Source organism: Hemitrygon akajei, chromosome 29, assembly GCF_048418815.1.
Source record: "Hemitrygon akajei chromosome 29, sHemAka1.3, whole genome shotgun sequence".
Classification (NCBI taxonomy): domain Eukaryota; kingdom Metazoa; phylum Chordata; class Chondrichthyes; order Myliobatiformes; family Dasyatidae; genus Hemitrygon; species Hemitrygon akajei.
Window position 1 is genome coordinate 32,745,240 of NC_133152.1, and position 18,876 is coordinate 32,764,115.

The 18,876-nt window shown below is 40.4% G+C and overlaps 1 protein-coding gene across 3 annotated transcripts in view; it reads left to right on the forward strand.

The window, feature by feature from the left end:
• acot7 (acyl-CoA thioesterase 7) overlaps positions 1-18,876 on the forward strand; it is a 273,337-nt gene that overhangs the window by 212,941 nt on the left and 41,520 nt on the right. For all 3 annotated transcript variants that reach the window (XM_073032128.1, XM_073032129.1, XM_073032130.1), the window contains one exon: positions 12,465-12,649. In XM_073032128.1, coding sequence (XP_072888229.1) covers positions 12,465-12,649 — 185 coding nt within the window. The remainder of the gene's footprint in view (positions 1-12,464; positions 12,650-18,876) is intronic.

Here is an 18,876-nt window from a genome sequence, read left to right on the forward strand (position 1 = left end):
CACTACCCCACCAAATACCACCTGCTCAGTGGAAACTTACAACAACCCATTAACCTCTCAAGTCCCACAGTCTTTTCCTACAATACAATGGCTTAAAAACAAAAATAGTAAATGTCCTGGGGTGGTCAAGACAGAGTCCAGACCTCAATCCCATTGAGAATTTGTGGTTGGACTTGACAAAGGCTGTCCTCTCACAATCCCCTTGCAATCTGACAGAGCTTGAGCAGTTTTGTAGAGAAGAAAATGGAAATATTGCAGTGTCCAGATGTGCAGAGCTGATAGAGACCTATCCACACAGACTCAAGGCTGTAATTGCATTCAAAGGCGCATTTACTAAGTACTGACTTGAAGAGGGTGAATATTTATGCAATCAACTATTTTGTGTTTTGTATTTGTAATTAATTTGGATCACTTTGTAGAGATCTGTTTTCATTTTGATATGAAAGAATCTTTTTCTGTTGATCACTGTCAAAAAACCTGAAATAAATCCACCATGATTCAATGTTTTAAAACAATAAAACATGAAAACTTCCAAGTGGACGTGGATCCTTTGCATTGGCACTTGCAACTGGAGATAAATTCTGACATATGCTTCCTTTTTTAAAAAATTTAATCTTCAAAATCCATTGTCATCCAAGGTTCCCTAGTCTTACCATCTTTGCCTTTCACCCTCACAGGAACATAAAGGCCTTGAACTCTTTATTACTCAGTTGTCAGGTGGTGCTTTACTTGCAAGGCCGATCCCAATCTACTTTTGCCACCTTCTCCTGTATGTTATTGAAAGTAGCCTTCCCTCCATTTCAAGACTTTAATTTCAGGACAAACTTTATCCCTTTCCATAACCTTAAAACTTAGGAAATTATGTTCACTGTTCCTAAAAGTCTCCCTAATAGCACTTCCACCACTTGTTCAGGTTCATTTCCGAAGAACATGTCTCTAATAGGAGAGTCAACAAATAGTCTCATATTGTCTCAAAAACTTATGTGAATATACTTAGTAAATTCTGTGCCAGCAATGCCTCTTGCAGTAAGATATTCATGTCAGTATAAGGTTGAAATCCCATGCTAGTATAATACTATTGTTTTCATATCTTTCTGCAATTTGCTTACATATTGGAAAGGTCGGGTACGGGTCGAATCGAGGTGGCAGGCATATCAAAGCAATCTGGGACTGTGGCCTGCAATGAATGGGCTTCTGTGGACTCACTTTCCTGAACACAAAATAATTGATAGTAAAAATATTCACCCTCTTCAAGTAAATGTTTAGTAGATGTGCCTTTGAAAGCAATTACAATGCTGAGTTTCTGTTGATAGGTCTATCAGCTTTGTACATCTGGACACTAGTATTTCCACTTTCTTCTTTGCAAAATTGCTCATGAAAGTTCTGAATGCTATTTGCTTTCTTTTATTGTTTGCACATTTTTTTCTCTCTCTGCACATTGGGTGTTCGATGGTCTTCTTTTTGTTTTGAAGCTAATCTCAAGGTTGTATAAAGTATGCATACTTTGAAATCTATTCCGTTAATACCCACCGACTCTTGGGAAGATGAAGAGCAGATTTTCTCAGATGGAAATCAACAGCTCACTAGGATCCTGTGATCACAGATGCTGGAGCAGTACATGTTGTAGTGATTTGTACAGGTTCTGCCAGTCTACTGACTCTTAGCTCAACCCTTCAGATCAAGTCTATTTCCTTCATGTTAGATTGGTTTTGGAGTCAATATACTGTATTTTCTTGGCATATTACTCTGTCCAAAAGAACCCTATATGGGGCATGTGTATTGCTCAATGAGTTATCATTAAAAAAAATAAAGAAAAATGTTTAGAGAGGATCTGAGGATGTTTGAAATCTGGCGCAATCTGCATGTTGTGGGTGACCACGGCAGGTCCTCTCATAACATCAAGAAATATCTTGAAGAGGACTTGACTCTCTAATGCAGAGAGGTTTACAGATCAATACTTGTAAATGGAATTTGTACAGAAGGTACTTGATGGTTGGCATGGATAGGGTGGGTCAAGGGTCTGTTTTCATGATGTATAAGAGTCTATGACTGTAACAAAAGAGATCGAGATACAGCCTTTTAATCTTTTAGCCTGTCCTTGGAAACCGACATCATGCTGACCCACAGCTGTAGATTCTTTCAAGCTGTTTGAGATTTGTAGAAGGCTGATTTTTTGAAGGTGTTTCAAATTGAGTATCCATCAAGTAGTCTAAATGGCAGTTTTCCATATAGATAGATAGATAGATAGATAGATACTTTATTCATCCCCATGGGGAAATTCAACATTTTTTCCAATGTCCCATACACTTGTTGTAGCAAAAACTCATTACATACAATACTTAACTCAGTAATAATATGATATGCATCTAAATCACTAACTCAAAAAGCATTAATAATAGCTTTAAAAAAAGTTCTTAAGTCCTGGCAGTTGAATTGTAAAGCCTAATGGCATTGGGGAGTATTGACCTCTTCATCCTGTCTGAGGAGCATTGCATCGACAGTAACCTGTCGCTGAAACTGCTTCTCTGTCTCTGGATGGTGCTATGTAGAGGATGTTCAGGGTTTTCCATAATTGAAAACCTACTCAGCGCCCTTCGCTCAGCTACCGATGTTAAACTCTCCAGTACTTTGCCCACGACAGAGCCCGCCTTCCTTATCAGCTTATTAAGATCACGTGCAGTAAATTAAAGCAAGTTATTGTAGGTGATGGAAATCTGAAATTGTAGCAGAAAATGCTGGAACCAATTTTCGGGCTGTGCAAACAGAGAGACAAAGTTAACGCTTCATGGTTTTGAGATTCTGCCAGAATTTCAGATGAAAGCACATTGGCCTGAAATATTGACTTATTTATCTCTTCACAGATGCTGTTGATTCTCCTGAGTAGTTCTAACATTTTTGTTCCTTCTGCAGCTTGCTTTTAATTTGTAGTTTTCACAAGCTAATAATCTTGTACTCTACTTTCAAAGTCTTTCAGCCAGTCGATTCTCAAATATGATTTTAAAAAAATGTTCATATTTTCTCTCCTTGTTTTGCTCTTTCCAACTAGAATGAGATTTACCTCATTTAACCTTCCCTTGGGTAACTGAAATGATCCAACATTTTCTTTGTTGCTCCTGTTTAACATTGATCCATTGTTTCCCTTTATAGAAACAGTGGAGTTTCCTAAAAATAACTTTCTAAAATTCCATCTTTTTTTAAACATATCCTCTGAACCTCACTTTCCAACAAACTGTTCTACATGGTTTGCCTGTAGCAAACTACACTTCCACCTTTGTTCAATTAACATTTCCAATCTTTTTTCTGTTTCAGCGCATCTAATTGTGTGTCATTTACACTCAGTGACTACTTTATTAGTACTTCCTGTACCTAAAAAAGTGGCCATTGAATGCACGTTCATGGTCTTCCGCTGCTTCAAGTTTCAATGTGTTGTGTGTTCTGACATGCTCTTCTGCACACCACTATTGCAGTGTGCAGTTACTTGAGTTATTTTCACCTTCTTGTCAGCTTGAACCAGTTTGGTCATTCTCCTCTGGTCTCTCTCATTACCAAGGCATTTGTACCCACAGAACTGCAACTTATTGGATGTTTTTATTTGGGTTTTTTTTGCACCATTCACTGTAAACTCTCCTGAATGTTGTGTGTGAAAATTCCAGATCAATGGTTTCTGAGATACTCAAACCACCCCATCTGGTACTGACTATTATTCCAGAGTTAAAGTCACTTAGATCACATTTTTACCCCATCCTGATCAACTGAAACTCTTGACCGTGTCTGCATGCTTTTATGATTGAGGTGCTGCCACATAATTGGGCGATTAGATATTTGCATTCATGAGCAGGTCTGCAGGTGTACCTAATAAAGTTGCCATTGCGTGTATCTTCTGAACTTCCCTTTCCAATAAACTGTTCTACATAGCTTGGCAGTAGCAAACCACACTGCAACCTTTGTTCAATTAGCACTTCCAACCCTTTTTTTCTGCTTCAGCTCATCTTTTACTGTGCCATTTATAAGTAATCGTTCAAAAGACTTTCACACCAATCTGTAATCCATTACATTTCTTAATATAAAATGCCATTTGTGAGTCATCTGGCCAGCTGCAGATATTTTGAATTTTTGTCCTCCCCAGGAATGCCCATTTCTCATATGGTACCTGGTGACATCCACTAGCTTACTCTAATCTAAGATGCTGCTTTTCTGAAGGTTGTTAATGGTTGCTCTGAACTGTAGTGTTGTCAGTATTGATGCCTGGAGAGATGCCAATTCTTCCAAATGCCTGTTTAGAACTATGATCACTGATAAGTGCCATCTGTTGTTGATTTCCAAGTCCAGTTTCATCTTCTTTTAATTGATTTTTCACACCAATCCGAAGCTCACCAGTATAGTCCACATTAAATGCTTTCTCCAATTCAAAGTATTGAAGTTTCTCCATTGTTGTGTGTAGTTGAATTTTCCTCTAGCCATTTATGTTTTTTTATTTAGAAGTACAGTGCAGAACAGGCTCTTGCAGCCCAATGAGACGTGCTGCCCAACAACCCACCGATTTCAACCCTAGCCTAATCACAGGATAATTTACAATGACCAATTAACCCACTAGCCGGTCTGTCTTTGGACTGTGGGAGGAAACCCACATAGTTCACTGGGTGAATGCACAAACTCCTTACAGACAGCACCAGAAATGAACTCCGAACTCCGACTCCAAGCTGTAATAGCGTTGCGCTGACCTCTGCACTACCATGGTGACCTTCTGAATTCCTACTCAAAGAAGTTAGCAGTGAATGCATTAACAAACTTATTTAGTGCTCTTCAAGTCCTGATACTTTTTAAATTTGCAGTGAAATTTCAAAAAATTATAAAATACTCATTATATCATATTAACACATTATCATATTTCTATGAATTCTGATATAATAGTGGGCAACCTTTTATTGCCTTTCTCCTTCTTGTTCTGAAATTGCTTCCTATACAATAGGTTTCAATAATTTGCACTCATTACCAGTGTGGAGTTAAATGGCCTGTGATGCACAAAACAGTACTCTGACTGTGAGTCAGAACCATCTGAGGTTGTTTAAAGAAAATGGGCATACTTTAGGTTGATGCATCAGTTGTTTGTTGAGAATTTCTTTCAGATCACACTTTGAAACATATTCTCAATTTGTTAGCTCATTTCAGAATCGGACTCAGGTTTAATATAACCGGCATATGTCGCGAAATTTGATGTCTTTGCACCAGCAGTACAATGCAATACATAATAATTTTAAAAAACATGAATTACAGTAAGTATATATGTAAAATAGTTAAATAAGTAGTGCAAAAGTAGAAATAAAATAGGTAGTGAAGCAGTGTTCCTGGGTTTAACCCTTATATACTGTTCATATTCTATACCTTCACAGTATGGTCCAGGTCAATTTTGACCCGGCCCAAGAATCCCCTCATAACAAGTGTCTATTACTAAATTTTGAACCACAGATCTATTTAGAATGTATAAATAGCCTATCTAACATTAATAAATGAGTGATTAATCCTTAATTAAAGTATCAGAGATCAAAAATCCATTTCAATAGATACAGGTCAAATTTGACCTGGAACCCTCAATGTACAAAAATTTGTAGCACATTTTGGGTCACTTTAGGAAAAATCATCAAATTTTGGCTTAAAAAAATGGCATTTAGGGTGTTTTTGCTGCTGTCAAATGTCAAAACCGGTCAAATTCGAACAGTATTTAGGCATTTAGGGTTAATATTCATTCAGAAATCGGGTGGCAGAGGGGAAGAAGCTGTTCCTGAATCGTTGACTGTGTGCCTTCAGGCTTCTGTACCTCCTTCTTGATGGTAGCAATGAGGACAAGGCGTGACCTGGGTGATGGGGGTCCTTAATGATAGATGCTGCCTTTTTGAGGCAACATTCCTTGAAGATGTACAAACAAGCTGGAGGAACTCAGCAGGTCAGGCAGCATCAGTGGAAACGAGCAGTCAATGTTTTGGGCTGAGACCCTTGAAGATGTCCTGGATACTTTGGAGACTAGTGTCCATGACAGAGCTGGCTGAATTTATAACTTACTGCGGCTTATTTCGATCCTGTGAAGTAGCTCCCCCCATACCAGACAGTGATGCAGCCAGTTAGAATGCTCTCCACAGTACATCTGTAAAAAATTTTGAGTGTCTTTGGTGACATACCAAAGTTCCTCAAACTTCTAATGAAATATAGCCACTGGTGTGCCTTTTTTTGTAGCTGCATTGATATATTGGGTCTGGGATCTAAGAAAAGGAGTAAATTCCCCAATGTCTCAGTCAAAGTTCATGAGTGAAACAGCAGCACAAGTCATTGATCATGACAGAACTAACAGGAAGACCAGACTAAGGAAGCACTTGAGCTTAAGAAAGCCAGATGCCTGGAGCTGGTAGAGCAGTGCCAGAGACAGTGGCGGAGGTTGTGATGCGAGCCTATAAAGATGGGGTATAGAGGTTATGCTGGCTGCTTGCAGTGCAGAACCTATTCTCTCTTTGGCTTTATGGGGTCTGCGAAGAAAAGAGCCTTCAGGGCCATCAGAGGCTGCTGAGTGAGCCTCTAGATGGTTATGGATGTAGAGGTGTGACCCATGGACCAATGCTGCTGGGACACAAACCAGAGCCTGATCAACCCTGGCTGGGTCACCTGAGCGAGAGTGTCTGACGTTGAAAGACCTGAAACACCCGATGACCTCAGGTTATGTCACCGATGATGTGTCCCAGCACATCCTACAATGTATTTCAGCATCACTTGCAAGATGGTCCAATAAAATGACCTGTGTAACTTTTCTTCATAATCCAAGAAATTGCACTTCAAAATTAAATAAATCTCTAAAGTAATTTGCAACATATTCCAACCACAGGAAGGTGTTGTTTAAATGCAAGTTTTTAGGGTCTCGGCCCAAAACGTCGACAGCGCTTCTCCCTATCGATGCTGCCTGGCCTGCTGTGTTCTACCAGCATTTTGTGCGTGTTGTTTTTCTTCCTTTCATTATTTTGGAGCATGTTATCATCTGTCACATCAACCATTCTTTCATTGATTTCTCTCATAGTTTTTGCCTTCATCTGTTTCATTATTTACAAATGTTCTGTCTGTAGTTTGACAGAACTTCACTATCTATGCACCTTACCAGGAAATTCCACTCTTCACTTTGCAAAGAAGTTTTGTTTTGCCCTGATATATATTGTATGATTTGGGCAGTATCTGGAGAGATTTATACTCATTGAATGATTGTGGTATGTTGTGCATGAAAATTGCAGGAGATCAGCAGTTTTTGAGATACTCAAAGCACTCCCATCCAGCACCAACAATCATACCACGGTCAGAGTCATTTAGATCACATTTCTTTCCCATTCTGATGTTTGGTCTGTGCAACAACTGAACCTCACGACCATGTCTGCGTGCTTTTAAGCACTGAGTTGATTAGCTGATTAGATATTTACATTAACGAGCAGATATACATGTGTACCTAATAAAGAGTCCACTGAATGTATATTTAGCCTAATGGTATGGGTCCACCTCAAGGAGGCAACTCTCGATCATCTGAAATATAACTGCAACTGGTGCAGAGTGAACTTTTACTACCATTAAAATTTAATTTAAAAGATTTCTAAAGTTACCTATTCTGCTGCTGAGTCCAATTGTGTATTTAACCATTCATATACAGATTTCCATTTCTTAGACCATGAGCAAAGCTGGCTGTATAACATAAACCTGCTGGCTGCACATCAGTCATACTCCCACAAGTAACATAACTACTCTCCTAATAACTCTTTAATTATGTTTTCCATGCAGTTTTGATTGCAATCAACCTTTTCCCAAAATCAAAGCTATGGGGAAAAGTCAACCAGAGTAAATCCAGACCTCCACTAGTGTACTGAAAGAGAGATTTTATGATTGGTGGTTTTCACAACCTCCAACAGCCAAACTTGCCACCATAAACTCATAGAGCAACATTTAAAAATTCCGTTTCTGGATTGGTCAGTGTAAGAATTCTGGATTTTCTGATGTCCTTTTTCAAATATGTATTCTATTAGACATAGATCATAGAACATTACAGCATAATACAGGCCCTTCAGCCCATGATGTTGTGCTGACCTTTTAACCTACCCTAATATCAATCTAACCCTACTGCCCTAAGTAACCCTCTGTTTTTCTAATAGAACATAGGACATGACAGCACATAAATAATAACTAAATTATTAGTTATTAATAACTAGTTGTTAAGGGTTAATTATTATTAATTATTCATGGAGAACGGTGTTGAGAGGGATAATAAATCAGCCATGATGGAATGGAGGAGTAGATTTGAAGGGCCAAATGGCCTAATTCTGCTCCTATGTCTTATGGCCATATGGTTTTAATATATATTCATTAATATATATTTCAGTCTTAAATGAAATTCATTTTTAAAATTAGTATTGTATGTAATTTCAACCACAATGTGAGATATTACAGTCCTGCTCATTTATCAAAATTTTTTGCAAAACATAATGCTTCCTTACTTCCTCTTAGGCATTTGCCTGAAATCTTTGTCCTGTCGTTCGTGATCTGCCAGTGAAAACTGGCTTCTCTCTTGCGTAAAATGCTGGTCCCAGTCGGTAGCACTCCTGCCCCAAGGAATTTTGTGGGGTCAAATCCCACATGAAGTTTCAAACACGGAGAAAAAGGCTGAGACTCTGGTGCAGTGAAGGAGGAAGGGAGTGCAATGCTGTCAGCCATGTTGTCTTTTGGATAGGTCCCTTCTGTTCTTTCAGGGGATGTAAGAGGACCTGTGGCATACTTATATTGAAGAGCAGGTGAATTATTTCCTTGTGTCCTGGCTGACGTGTATACTTCAGTCAATATCGGGAAGAAAAATTAAATTGTTTATCTTTATCATCATGCTGTTCGTGAAAATCTTGCTTGAGCAGTTAAACTGCTGAATTTCCAAACTTACAATCACCTTCAAAAGCCACACATTGACTGTGAAGATTGAAGCCCAAAGATTGATCTTAAGTCTGGACATCGAAGGCCAATGGCTGAAGCACTGGGTCTGTAAGTCTGAAGTCCATTAGTGAAGGCAGAGGCCTGTTGTCAATGCATCCTCTGGAGCCCCAGAGGCCTGACTTTGGTTACAGGACTGTCTTTGTGGATAGGTGAGGTGGGTGGTGGGGGGGGGGGGGGGTGGTGGAGGGAGGAAAGAACGGAGCTTGTTTTGCTGATTTGTTGTTTGCTATGTTCTGTGTTGTTCTGTTGAGACTTGTGGGCACGCTACGTTGGTGCTGGAATGCGTGGTGACACTTGCAAGCTGTCCCCAGGTTGTGCTGGTTGTTAATGCAAACAATACATTTCACTGTATGTTTTGATGTGCATGTGATAAATAAATCTAAAGCTGAATCTGAGTACTTCTGAAGGTCCATAGATACAAAGAGCTGCAATAGCAATATAAACTTAATTTTCTTTATACTAAAAATTTTCCATGACCTTAAATATCCTTCTTAATTCTCCTTCAAGTTCAGCTATCTTTCCGCACTGCTGAAATCTATCAACCTTTTGAAAAACAGTTCTATTCATTTGTCCCATACTGATTAATTTCTGCCTTCCTTTACATGCCACTATTTTTTCCATTACAATAATTGCACAAAAAAAACTCTCCACCTTTGTTCCAGAATCCTATAGCACTGTGTGAGCATTATCTTTCTTCTCAGACATTCACTCTCATTAGCTGAGACCTTTCATACATCTTGGGTTAAATAACTAATACAACAATTCTAATCACACATTCAATTTTATGTCAAGTTAAAGAAAAAAGTCATAGCTACTAAATCTAGAGGTCTCACTAAACTGAAAGAAACAAGTACTTGCAAATGTGTACACACACACACACACACACACACACACACACACACACACACACACACACACACACACACACACACACACACACACACACACACACACACACACACACACACACACACACACGTACTTGTAAAAGTTCCATTACTCTAAGTGGAATAAGAAACCTTTAATTGCATGGTTCATGGAAATTCTAGGAACTTTTGTCATGGAAAATGATAGGTGATAAGATTCAAGCCCTAGATTTGCAAGGAGCACAAATTATTCTCAATCAACCACATTATTTTCTCTAAATCTGCCATGTACAGCATGTTATGCTATTTCCTGTTTCTCTTTCAGCACTTTTTAGGACACAAGACAGGCTGGAACAAAATATAAACTTCAACACCTGCAGTGTTAAGTATTGAATTCTCCATCCAGATGTCTCTGCTATAGCTTGAGCTTTCTGCAAGTTTTGGTAGGCAACCTGCAAGCATCATTCAAAATCAACAGGACATTCAAGAATAAAAACAAAAACAAAAAATCCCTGGTCATCTATCACCGAAGATCAAAAGCTACTTTTATAAGCTTGTTTCATTGGTGCAAACCTCATATCTCACCTGACTGATTCACAGCTACAAAAATGCAAGAGGGTTAACGATGACGTCCCCAGTTTGGAACCAGACTTTTGATCTACAAAAACACTGAAATCAATGAGGACATGGCTGCATCTTCTGGCCTGTTTGCCATGGCACAGAAAGTGACATTCTCACATCTGAGGTAGAAGGTCACAGATTTAAGTTCCGTTCCAGAGACTTTGCTCAATATTCTGGCTGACACTTACAGTAAGAGTAGTACATGGAGAGCACTGCACCCATCTGCTCTCTCGGGTGGATCTAAAAGATGCCATACCATGATTTAAGTAGGGCAGTTGATTCTGCTGAGAATACTCATTCACTGTTGCTGAAAATGCCCATTATCTCATTTGGAAAATTGTTGGAAGTTGGCTTTCATTTTTGCTTCTATGTTGACCATCTTTCACTCCCCTGAAATGTGAAGAAGTCACAAAAGGAACCCTGTATTATTTCAAGATTTTGATCTCACCACCTCTCCCAAAGCTCTAAGCAGATGGTAAATTCTTCACAACTTCAACCCAATGGGAAGATATCTCAGAGAGATCAAGTAACAGGGAGGGAATTTAATTCCTGGGCTGTTGGGTTGAGTAGATAACAGGGTGGGTTATAACAGATAAGCATCAATGATGGGTCTCAAGAAGGCAGCATCCATCATTAAGGACTCTCATCATCCAGGACATGCCCGCTTCTATAGGAGCCTAAAGACCCACACTCAACATTTTAAGAACAGCTTCTTCCCTCCACCATCAGATTTCTGAATGGTGTGTGAACACTACCAAACTATTTTCCTCTCCTTTTGCAATACTTATTTGCTTTTTTAATACTTCTCATTGTAATATTTAGTATTTTTTAATGTATTGCTTTGGAATGCTGCCACAAAACATCGAATTTCACGACACATGTCAGTGATAATAAACCTGATTCTGATCACAAATGAGGAAATCTGCAGATTCTGGAAATCTGAACAACACACACAAAATAGTGGAGGAGCTCAGCAGGCAAGACAGCATCTATGGAAAACAGTACAGTCAACGTTTCAGCCCGAGACCCTTCATCAGGACTAGAGGAAAAAAGATGAGGAATCAGAGTAAGAAGTTGGAGGGGGATGGGGAGGAAGAAACACAAGGTGATAAGTGAAACCAGGAGGGGTGAAGTTAAGAGCTGGGAAGTTGAATGGTGAAAGAGATACAGGGCTGGAGAAGGGGAAATCTGACAAGAGAGCACAGAAGGCCATGGAAGAAAGAAAAGGGGGAGGAGCACCAGAGGGAGGTGATGGGCAGATAAGGTGAGAGAGGGAAATGGGGATAGGGAATGGTGAAGGGGGGACATTACTGAAAGTTCGGGAAATCGATGTTCACGTCATTAGTTTGAAGGCTACCCTGACGGAATACAAAGTGCTGCTTCTTCAGTCTAAATGTGACCTCATCATGACAGTAGAGGAGGCCATTATTTGACATTTTGGAATGGGAATGGGAAATGGAATTAAAATTTCGAAAAAATTTCACACCTGAGCTCTGTCCTACCATTTAGGGTCCCAAACAGTCCTTCCAGGTGAGGGGACATTTCACCTGTGAGTCTGTTGGGATCATCTACTGTATCCGGTGCTCCCAGTGTGGTCTCCCATGTATCGATGAGACTCAACGTAGATTCGGAGACCGCTTCACCAAGCACTTGTGCTCTTTCCACCATTAAATTAGAGCACGGTGAGAAGAAAACAGCAAAAGGTCATTTGATTTTGGATACAATGAGTTATTGAAAAACACCGAGTAAAATTATACTTAAAAGATATTTAGGGAGGTACAAGGATAGGAAAAGTTTAAAGGGAAATATGGGCTAAATGTGAGGAAATGGGAATAACTCAAGTAGGCACATGGTTGGCATGAATGAGAGGAGCCGAAAGGCCTATCTCCAAGCTATACAGCTCTTAAATATCAGTATCTTCTTTCATAGTCATTGCTTTGGTTACCAAAGTGAATCTAACCAGGGGCATTTTTCTGTCTGCAGGATCTGTGATCACAGTGTCTGGCCGAATGACATTCAGCAGCAACAAATCCATGGAGATTGAAGTTTTTGTGGATGTTGACCACTTCTTGAAAACTCCGACAGAGAGAGCTCATGCCGTGACTGCATTCTTCACTTACGTCTCCCTGGATAAGGATGGAAAGGCACTTCCTATCCCCACATTGAAGGTGAGAGAACATATCCATTTGCAGTATCACATTAAGCAGGGTTTTGGATTTTGGCTTCCCTGCAGGATTAATATGCTAAGCCAAGAGTGATCGCAGTGTAATCAATACCACGGAATGGAACTGCAGGGACTGACAGCAGCAGAAGTCCAGGTTGTCATCAGCTTTTCCGGGGATGACTGAATCCACTCAGGTTCAGGCTCATTTATTGATCATATGTACAGTGAATCTCAGAACGAAATGCGTCATTTGCGTTAGCAACCAACACAACCTAAGGATGTGCTGCAAGTGTCACCACACTTTCTGGCGCCAACATAGCATGCCACAGTTCTCGTCAGAACAACACAGAACACAAGAAGCAATGAAACAACAGCAGCAAAGCAAAGCAACACACACAGTGCTGGAGGAACTCAGCACCCACAGAAATAGACTAATAGTCAACATTTTGGGCTGAGACCCTTTCTCAGGACTGGAAAGGAAGGAAGAAGATGCCAGAATAAAAAGGTGGGGGGGGAGGGGGAGGGAGGACACCTAGAAGATGATAGGTGAGGCCATGTGAGTGGGAAAGGTAAAGGGTTGGAAGAGAAGGAATCTGATTGGAGAGCAGACCATGTGAGAAGGGTAAAGAAGGGGGAGATCAGGAGAGGTGATAGGCAGGTGAGAAGAGGTAAGAGGCCAGAGTGGGGAATAGAATATGTGGTTGTGGTAGCAAGTCTGGGTGAGTACATGGTCATAGAGTCTTAGGGCAGCAGAGGTCACAGAGAGACAGCAATGAGAAATTGTTATTTTCAGCATCTCTTGTGTTTATATTAAACACATTTCCTTTTGAAACATTAGTTTTAAATTCCCATTGAAGGTGAGAAAGGACATTTTACTCTCCTGAGTCCCAAAAGTTCTCCAAATATCTTCCAGTTGTTTTGTTATTTCTCAGTCTTTTTCGGATACATTTGCCTTAAACCTTCCTGTGTATGGTTCACAATCACATGCTCATTCAAAAGCTGTTTGAGTTCATCTTGTACTGGTTCCACAAATTGTACAGACACTACGTAACGCAGGTAGGCTCTACTCCTGTCCCAGACTTGATACTCAATATGACTTTGAAAAAATTAAGCACAAGTTAGCAGACCTTTTTCTTTGTGTATACAGAGCTTGGCAGTTGGAGAGTGGTTGGCTGAAATCATTCTGCCCAGATTGTGGTCAGTCATTAAAGTCTTAGGCACATATATATTGTGTATTTGTCAACATGGAGCGGAGATTAAGTTTATAAATCTGGCAGGAGCAAAGGATGTTGGGAATGACAAAGGTGGAATGCCACGGGAGGGGTGTGGGACAGGTGGCAGAGAAGGAGTGCCAGTGGCAGGGGGGTGGTGCAGGTACAGACACACCCAGCCCTGAGACACCAGGCGAGGTCATTTAATTCCAAACAATGTTTGGAATTACAGAATGTCTCTCTGGTGCTTCCCACTCCATCCCCTCTCACTTCCCCTTTACCCAACCATGATCCCATTCTCTCTTATCCCTTTCCACTCTCAATCCACAATAGAGACCCATATCAGAATCATCACTCACATGTGTGATGGAATTTATTTTTTATTGTGGCAGCAGTAAACTGCAATACATAAAATTGACTACCATACTGTGCAAACGTCTTGGGCTCTCTCTCTCTCTCTCTCTGTCTCTGTCTCTGTCTCTCTCTCTCTCTCTCTCTCCTTTGTTAAGACTTTTGCACAGTACTGTACACAATAGCTGCTTTAAGAGGGAACTGAATGAGGATATAAAGAATAGAAGAACATGCAAATAATTAGATTGGAGGGGGTCCTTGTCAAAGCATATATTGGCGTACATCAGATTTGTTGAATGGTCTGATTCTGTGTTATAAATGCCTTGAATTGTGGCTTGTCTGACTGGTTATCTGGCAACAAGCTGTTAGAGAATCTGCTCCCACTGACAGGTTAACATTTCTACTTTGTTATAAGTGAGGTTGGTTTTGCAGCGTCTGAAGCACCTTGGCACGTTGACGACCTCTTTGACATGTCTGTGGCAGTTGTCTATGTTCTCCACAGACATAGTTCCAGTACCCATCATCCTGGCATGTCTCCTTGGCATCAAATCAAATCCAACTCTGATTTAGCACAGGATCACTGATACGTTGAGGTATTCATCTTTATAGAAGGATATGCAAAAGATTACTTTTGAACATGAGCAGTAGTTATCTTGCCACGCTATATGGGTCTATTCGAGAATTTGTTTGTGATTTAGCTATTAGTTTGGAATTTATGCCATCTGTATTTATGCCAATTTTTGGGCACCTCTTTAAAAGTGAGTGGGCTGGGATTCAGTAAATCAGGACAGCAGATGTGATTATTGAGAACTTATTGCAGTCTGTAGCATGTGGATGTGACTTGGGTGCTGTGGAGTCATCGCCCATCCTTCACTGTGCTTGGTAAGGATATAACTTGCCCCTCTCTGTTCTCAACCTAGAACCTCCAATCGGGAATTTGGGAATATATTATTTTGTATTTTGTGGCACTCATGAGGCTTTGAAGTAGAACAATCTTCTTGAAGTTACCTTCACTGGGATGCCAAATTCAAGCCCTTTACATATCATATCTGAGAAACTTGGAAAATTCCAAGACTTACAAAGGGGAATTCCAGCCAGTTCCTTTATTAACTACAAGTTTATTACTTTCAGCTGGAATTGCATGAGGAGGGGTTTCTACAGGTCCTGGGAGTGCCATTGTAGGAAGAATAGCAAGAAGATCCCAGCCTTCCCGGAGAAAGCATCAAGCGTACCCCATATGCAAAGGGAAACAGACAGGAGTCAGCAGTAGCCTTGGTGAAGTCCCACGTTGAATTTTCTGCCTCCATGATCTGAATTAAGCCCTCCCCATCCAGACTCCTGGCCTTTAGCTGATGTCTCAAGAAGCATTCAAAACTTTGAACTGGAACCAAATGAATGGTCGAAACCATGGTCCCATATACTTGTGTTCCCGACCACGTCAGTGAACAACCACTGAATCCCAGCTGCAGAGCACTCTTATATTTAAAAAAGAAATACAATTTAAAATCATTCCTAATTTGCATCCTCATTCAGGTGACATCACCGAGAAGCGCTGTCTGTTCAATGACATCTGCCTCAGCTGGTCTCCTAAGTATCAATTCGATACTGATTAACTGACATAATACCGACATCAGTGTCAGATTGGATGTGACTAGGTAACACAACTGAACTACCCATTAACAAGGAAGCACAGTGAGGTTTACAGGAATGATTTTTTTTACTGGTGGGAAGCAGAAAGATGAAAAAGGAAGGATCAGAAAGCTATTCTCCTCCACATGCCCTTGTGTTGGCTCAGTTTTTCTTGCACTTTTCCTTTGGTCTGGCCTACAGGGTGTATACCACGCACTTGCCATTTACTACACATGATAGACACATGACGTACGAGTAACTGATCACATGAAGACTTTTGGTCTCACCCTTTCAGAGACACTGCCTTTATTCTGCACATTCTGTCTCTTGCTCTCTCTTCTACATGAAAACCAACCTCTATTTCTCTTTCCCTTTTCTGACAAAGAGTCTTGGATCCAAAACATAAGCTGTTTCTCCTTCCACAGATGCTGCCTGACCTGCTGAGTGTTTTCCATATTTTCTACTTCTGTTTCTCTTCCTTGCCTGGTTGTAGATTTTGTTTTTATTTATGCGGGGACATGGGCTTCACAGGGTAAAACAGGATATAATTGCCCTTGAGAAGATGGTACTGAGCTGCCTTCCTTCAACCTCTGAAATCCTTGAGGTGTGGTAATGCTCTCAGTGCTGTGAGTGAGAGAGTTTTTGAATATGGACCCAGCCAAGGAACACCAATATATTTCCAAGTTGGGATGGTGTGTGGATTGGAGGGACATACGAGGGGTGATTGATAAGTTTGTGGCCTAAGGTAGAAGGAGATGAGTTATACAGCTCTCGCTACATGCACATGCAGTTCAACTCTTTGAGTGATTATGCAGAAAGTTTGAAGTTAATAACTCATCAGGGCTGATTGGTAAGTTCGTGGCCTAAGGTAGAAGGAGATGAGTTATTAACTTCAAACTTTTTGTATAATCACTCGAAGAGTTAACCTGTACGTGCATGCAACAAGAACTGTATAATTCACCTCCTTCTACCTTAGACCACAAGCTTATCAAGCACCCATCTGTGGACACTTTCTGGAGGTCCAAGATCCGTATGCTCCATGACCGCTGGACTAAGTGTGTAAATGTAGGAGGGGACTGTGTTGAAAAATAAATGTGCTAGGTTTTCTAAAATTGACTCCTTCTACCTTAGGCCACGAACTTATCAATCACCCCTCGTATTTGAATGTAATCTGCTGCCTTTCACATTGGTGATTTTCTTCAACACACACAGAATGCTGGAAGAACTCAGATATTCAGGCAGTATTACTGGGGAGCAATAAACAGTTGACATCTTGGGCCGAGATCTTTCATCAGGCCTGGAAATTACCATTCGGTTACCCTTTCACCTCTTCTTTCTCCTTAACTGCCTTTCAGCTCCCTCTGATATCCCTCCTCCTTCCCTTTCATCCATGATCCACTGCCCTCTCCTGTTAGATTCCTTTTTCTCATCCATTTACCTCTTCCAACCATCGTCTCCCAGCTTCTTACTTCATCCCAATCTTTCTGCTCACCTATCATCTGCCGGCTTGCACTCCTTCCCGTTTCCCCACCTCATTTTCTGGCTTCTGCATCCCTCTTTCCCAGTCTTGATGTAGGATCTTAGCCCAAAACATTGAAGGTTTATTCTCCTCCATAGATGCTGCCTGACCTGCTGAGTTCCTCCGGCACTTTGTATGTATTTCAGTGGATTTCCAGTATCTGCAGAATCTCTTGTGTAGCTAATCTTACTTTCCCAGCCTTCCTTTCTTCCTGTAACCCATTACATCAGTAGCGTTATTCAAGGTAGGAGAGGACAATGGTGCAGCCTGATTTTATTCAAAATGTCAATTTTGTTTCATCTTCAGTCACCATCCACACTCATGTGAACTCATTGTCCCTAGGCAGTCACCTTTGTCTTCAAGAAACATGGGGTATTTATAGCTTAGATAAAAATAAAAAAGTGGTCATTATTGATAGCAGAACGGATAAAAATCACGTTCATATTGATGTACCTAAATGGGATAACCTTGCTCAATAAATAAAAATAGTGCCATAATGTATATAAATAGTGCCACTGCCTGTGTATCTTATATAAATAGCACGATATCCAGTTTTCTGAACTGCCTTCAGGTGACATTGGGATATTTCTCCGTCTATTTTTAAATCCAGTTCTACTCTGAGCAATTGGAAGAGAGTAAAATCGAAATATGGATAGTGCTAGTGCTGAGTCCCCGGGACCAGTTGTCTTATTATTGGACACATCTGTATATTAGGCATGGTTTTATTACCCAGAACATTCCTTTGCTAGTTTCTGAGGTAAATCTTTAAAACCTATCGCTTTACTGAATATGTCTGCCAGCTGATAGCAATTTCACTGATGTCAGTTTTTCTCCACAACAGATACCTCTTCAGTTATTGATGCAGTATTGAAAGACGTCAATATCGGAAGCAAAAGGGTTATTAATTCACTTTCATTATTATGCCTTTATTGTAGTGATACATACAAGCTGCCAGAGGAACTCAGCAGATCTGGCAGCATCTATGGAAAGGAATAAACAGTCGACATTTCAGGTTGAGACCCTTCATCAGGACTGGTCAGATCTCAGTCCAAAATGTCAACTATTTATTCCTTTCCATAAATTCTGCCTGGGGTAGCTGTCTGACTTCCTTCAGCATGTTGTATGTGTAGCTCTGGATTTCTAGCATCTGCAGAGTCTTGTGTTTCTTTTAGTGATGGAGCCTGTGGTATTTTATGGTTCTAATTTAAAATTAGTTCACATCACTTTAGCAAGGGAATAGTTATTGTTGGCCCTTCACAAGTGCAAGTGAAATGGCTCTCACTTCTTAGCTTATACAAGACACAGACCAACAGCTTGCATCGGCAGGGCTTCATGCCCAGAGGTGGAACTGCTTTCAGCCGCTGTCTGACGCATTGGCCCTTGGTCCTTGAAAAAGCTGACAGAAAGATGCAAGGCCACCCTACACTCTTATCAGTGAAAATGTTCTTTGTCATTTTTGCCACTAGAGCTGATGAGGTCATCTCTTGACCTCAGCAAAAATTACGGCAGAAGGTGTTATTT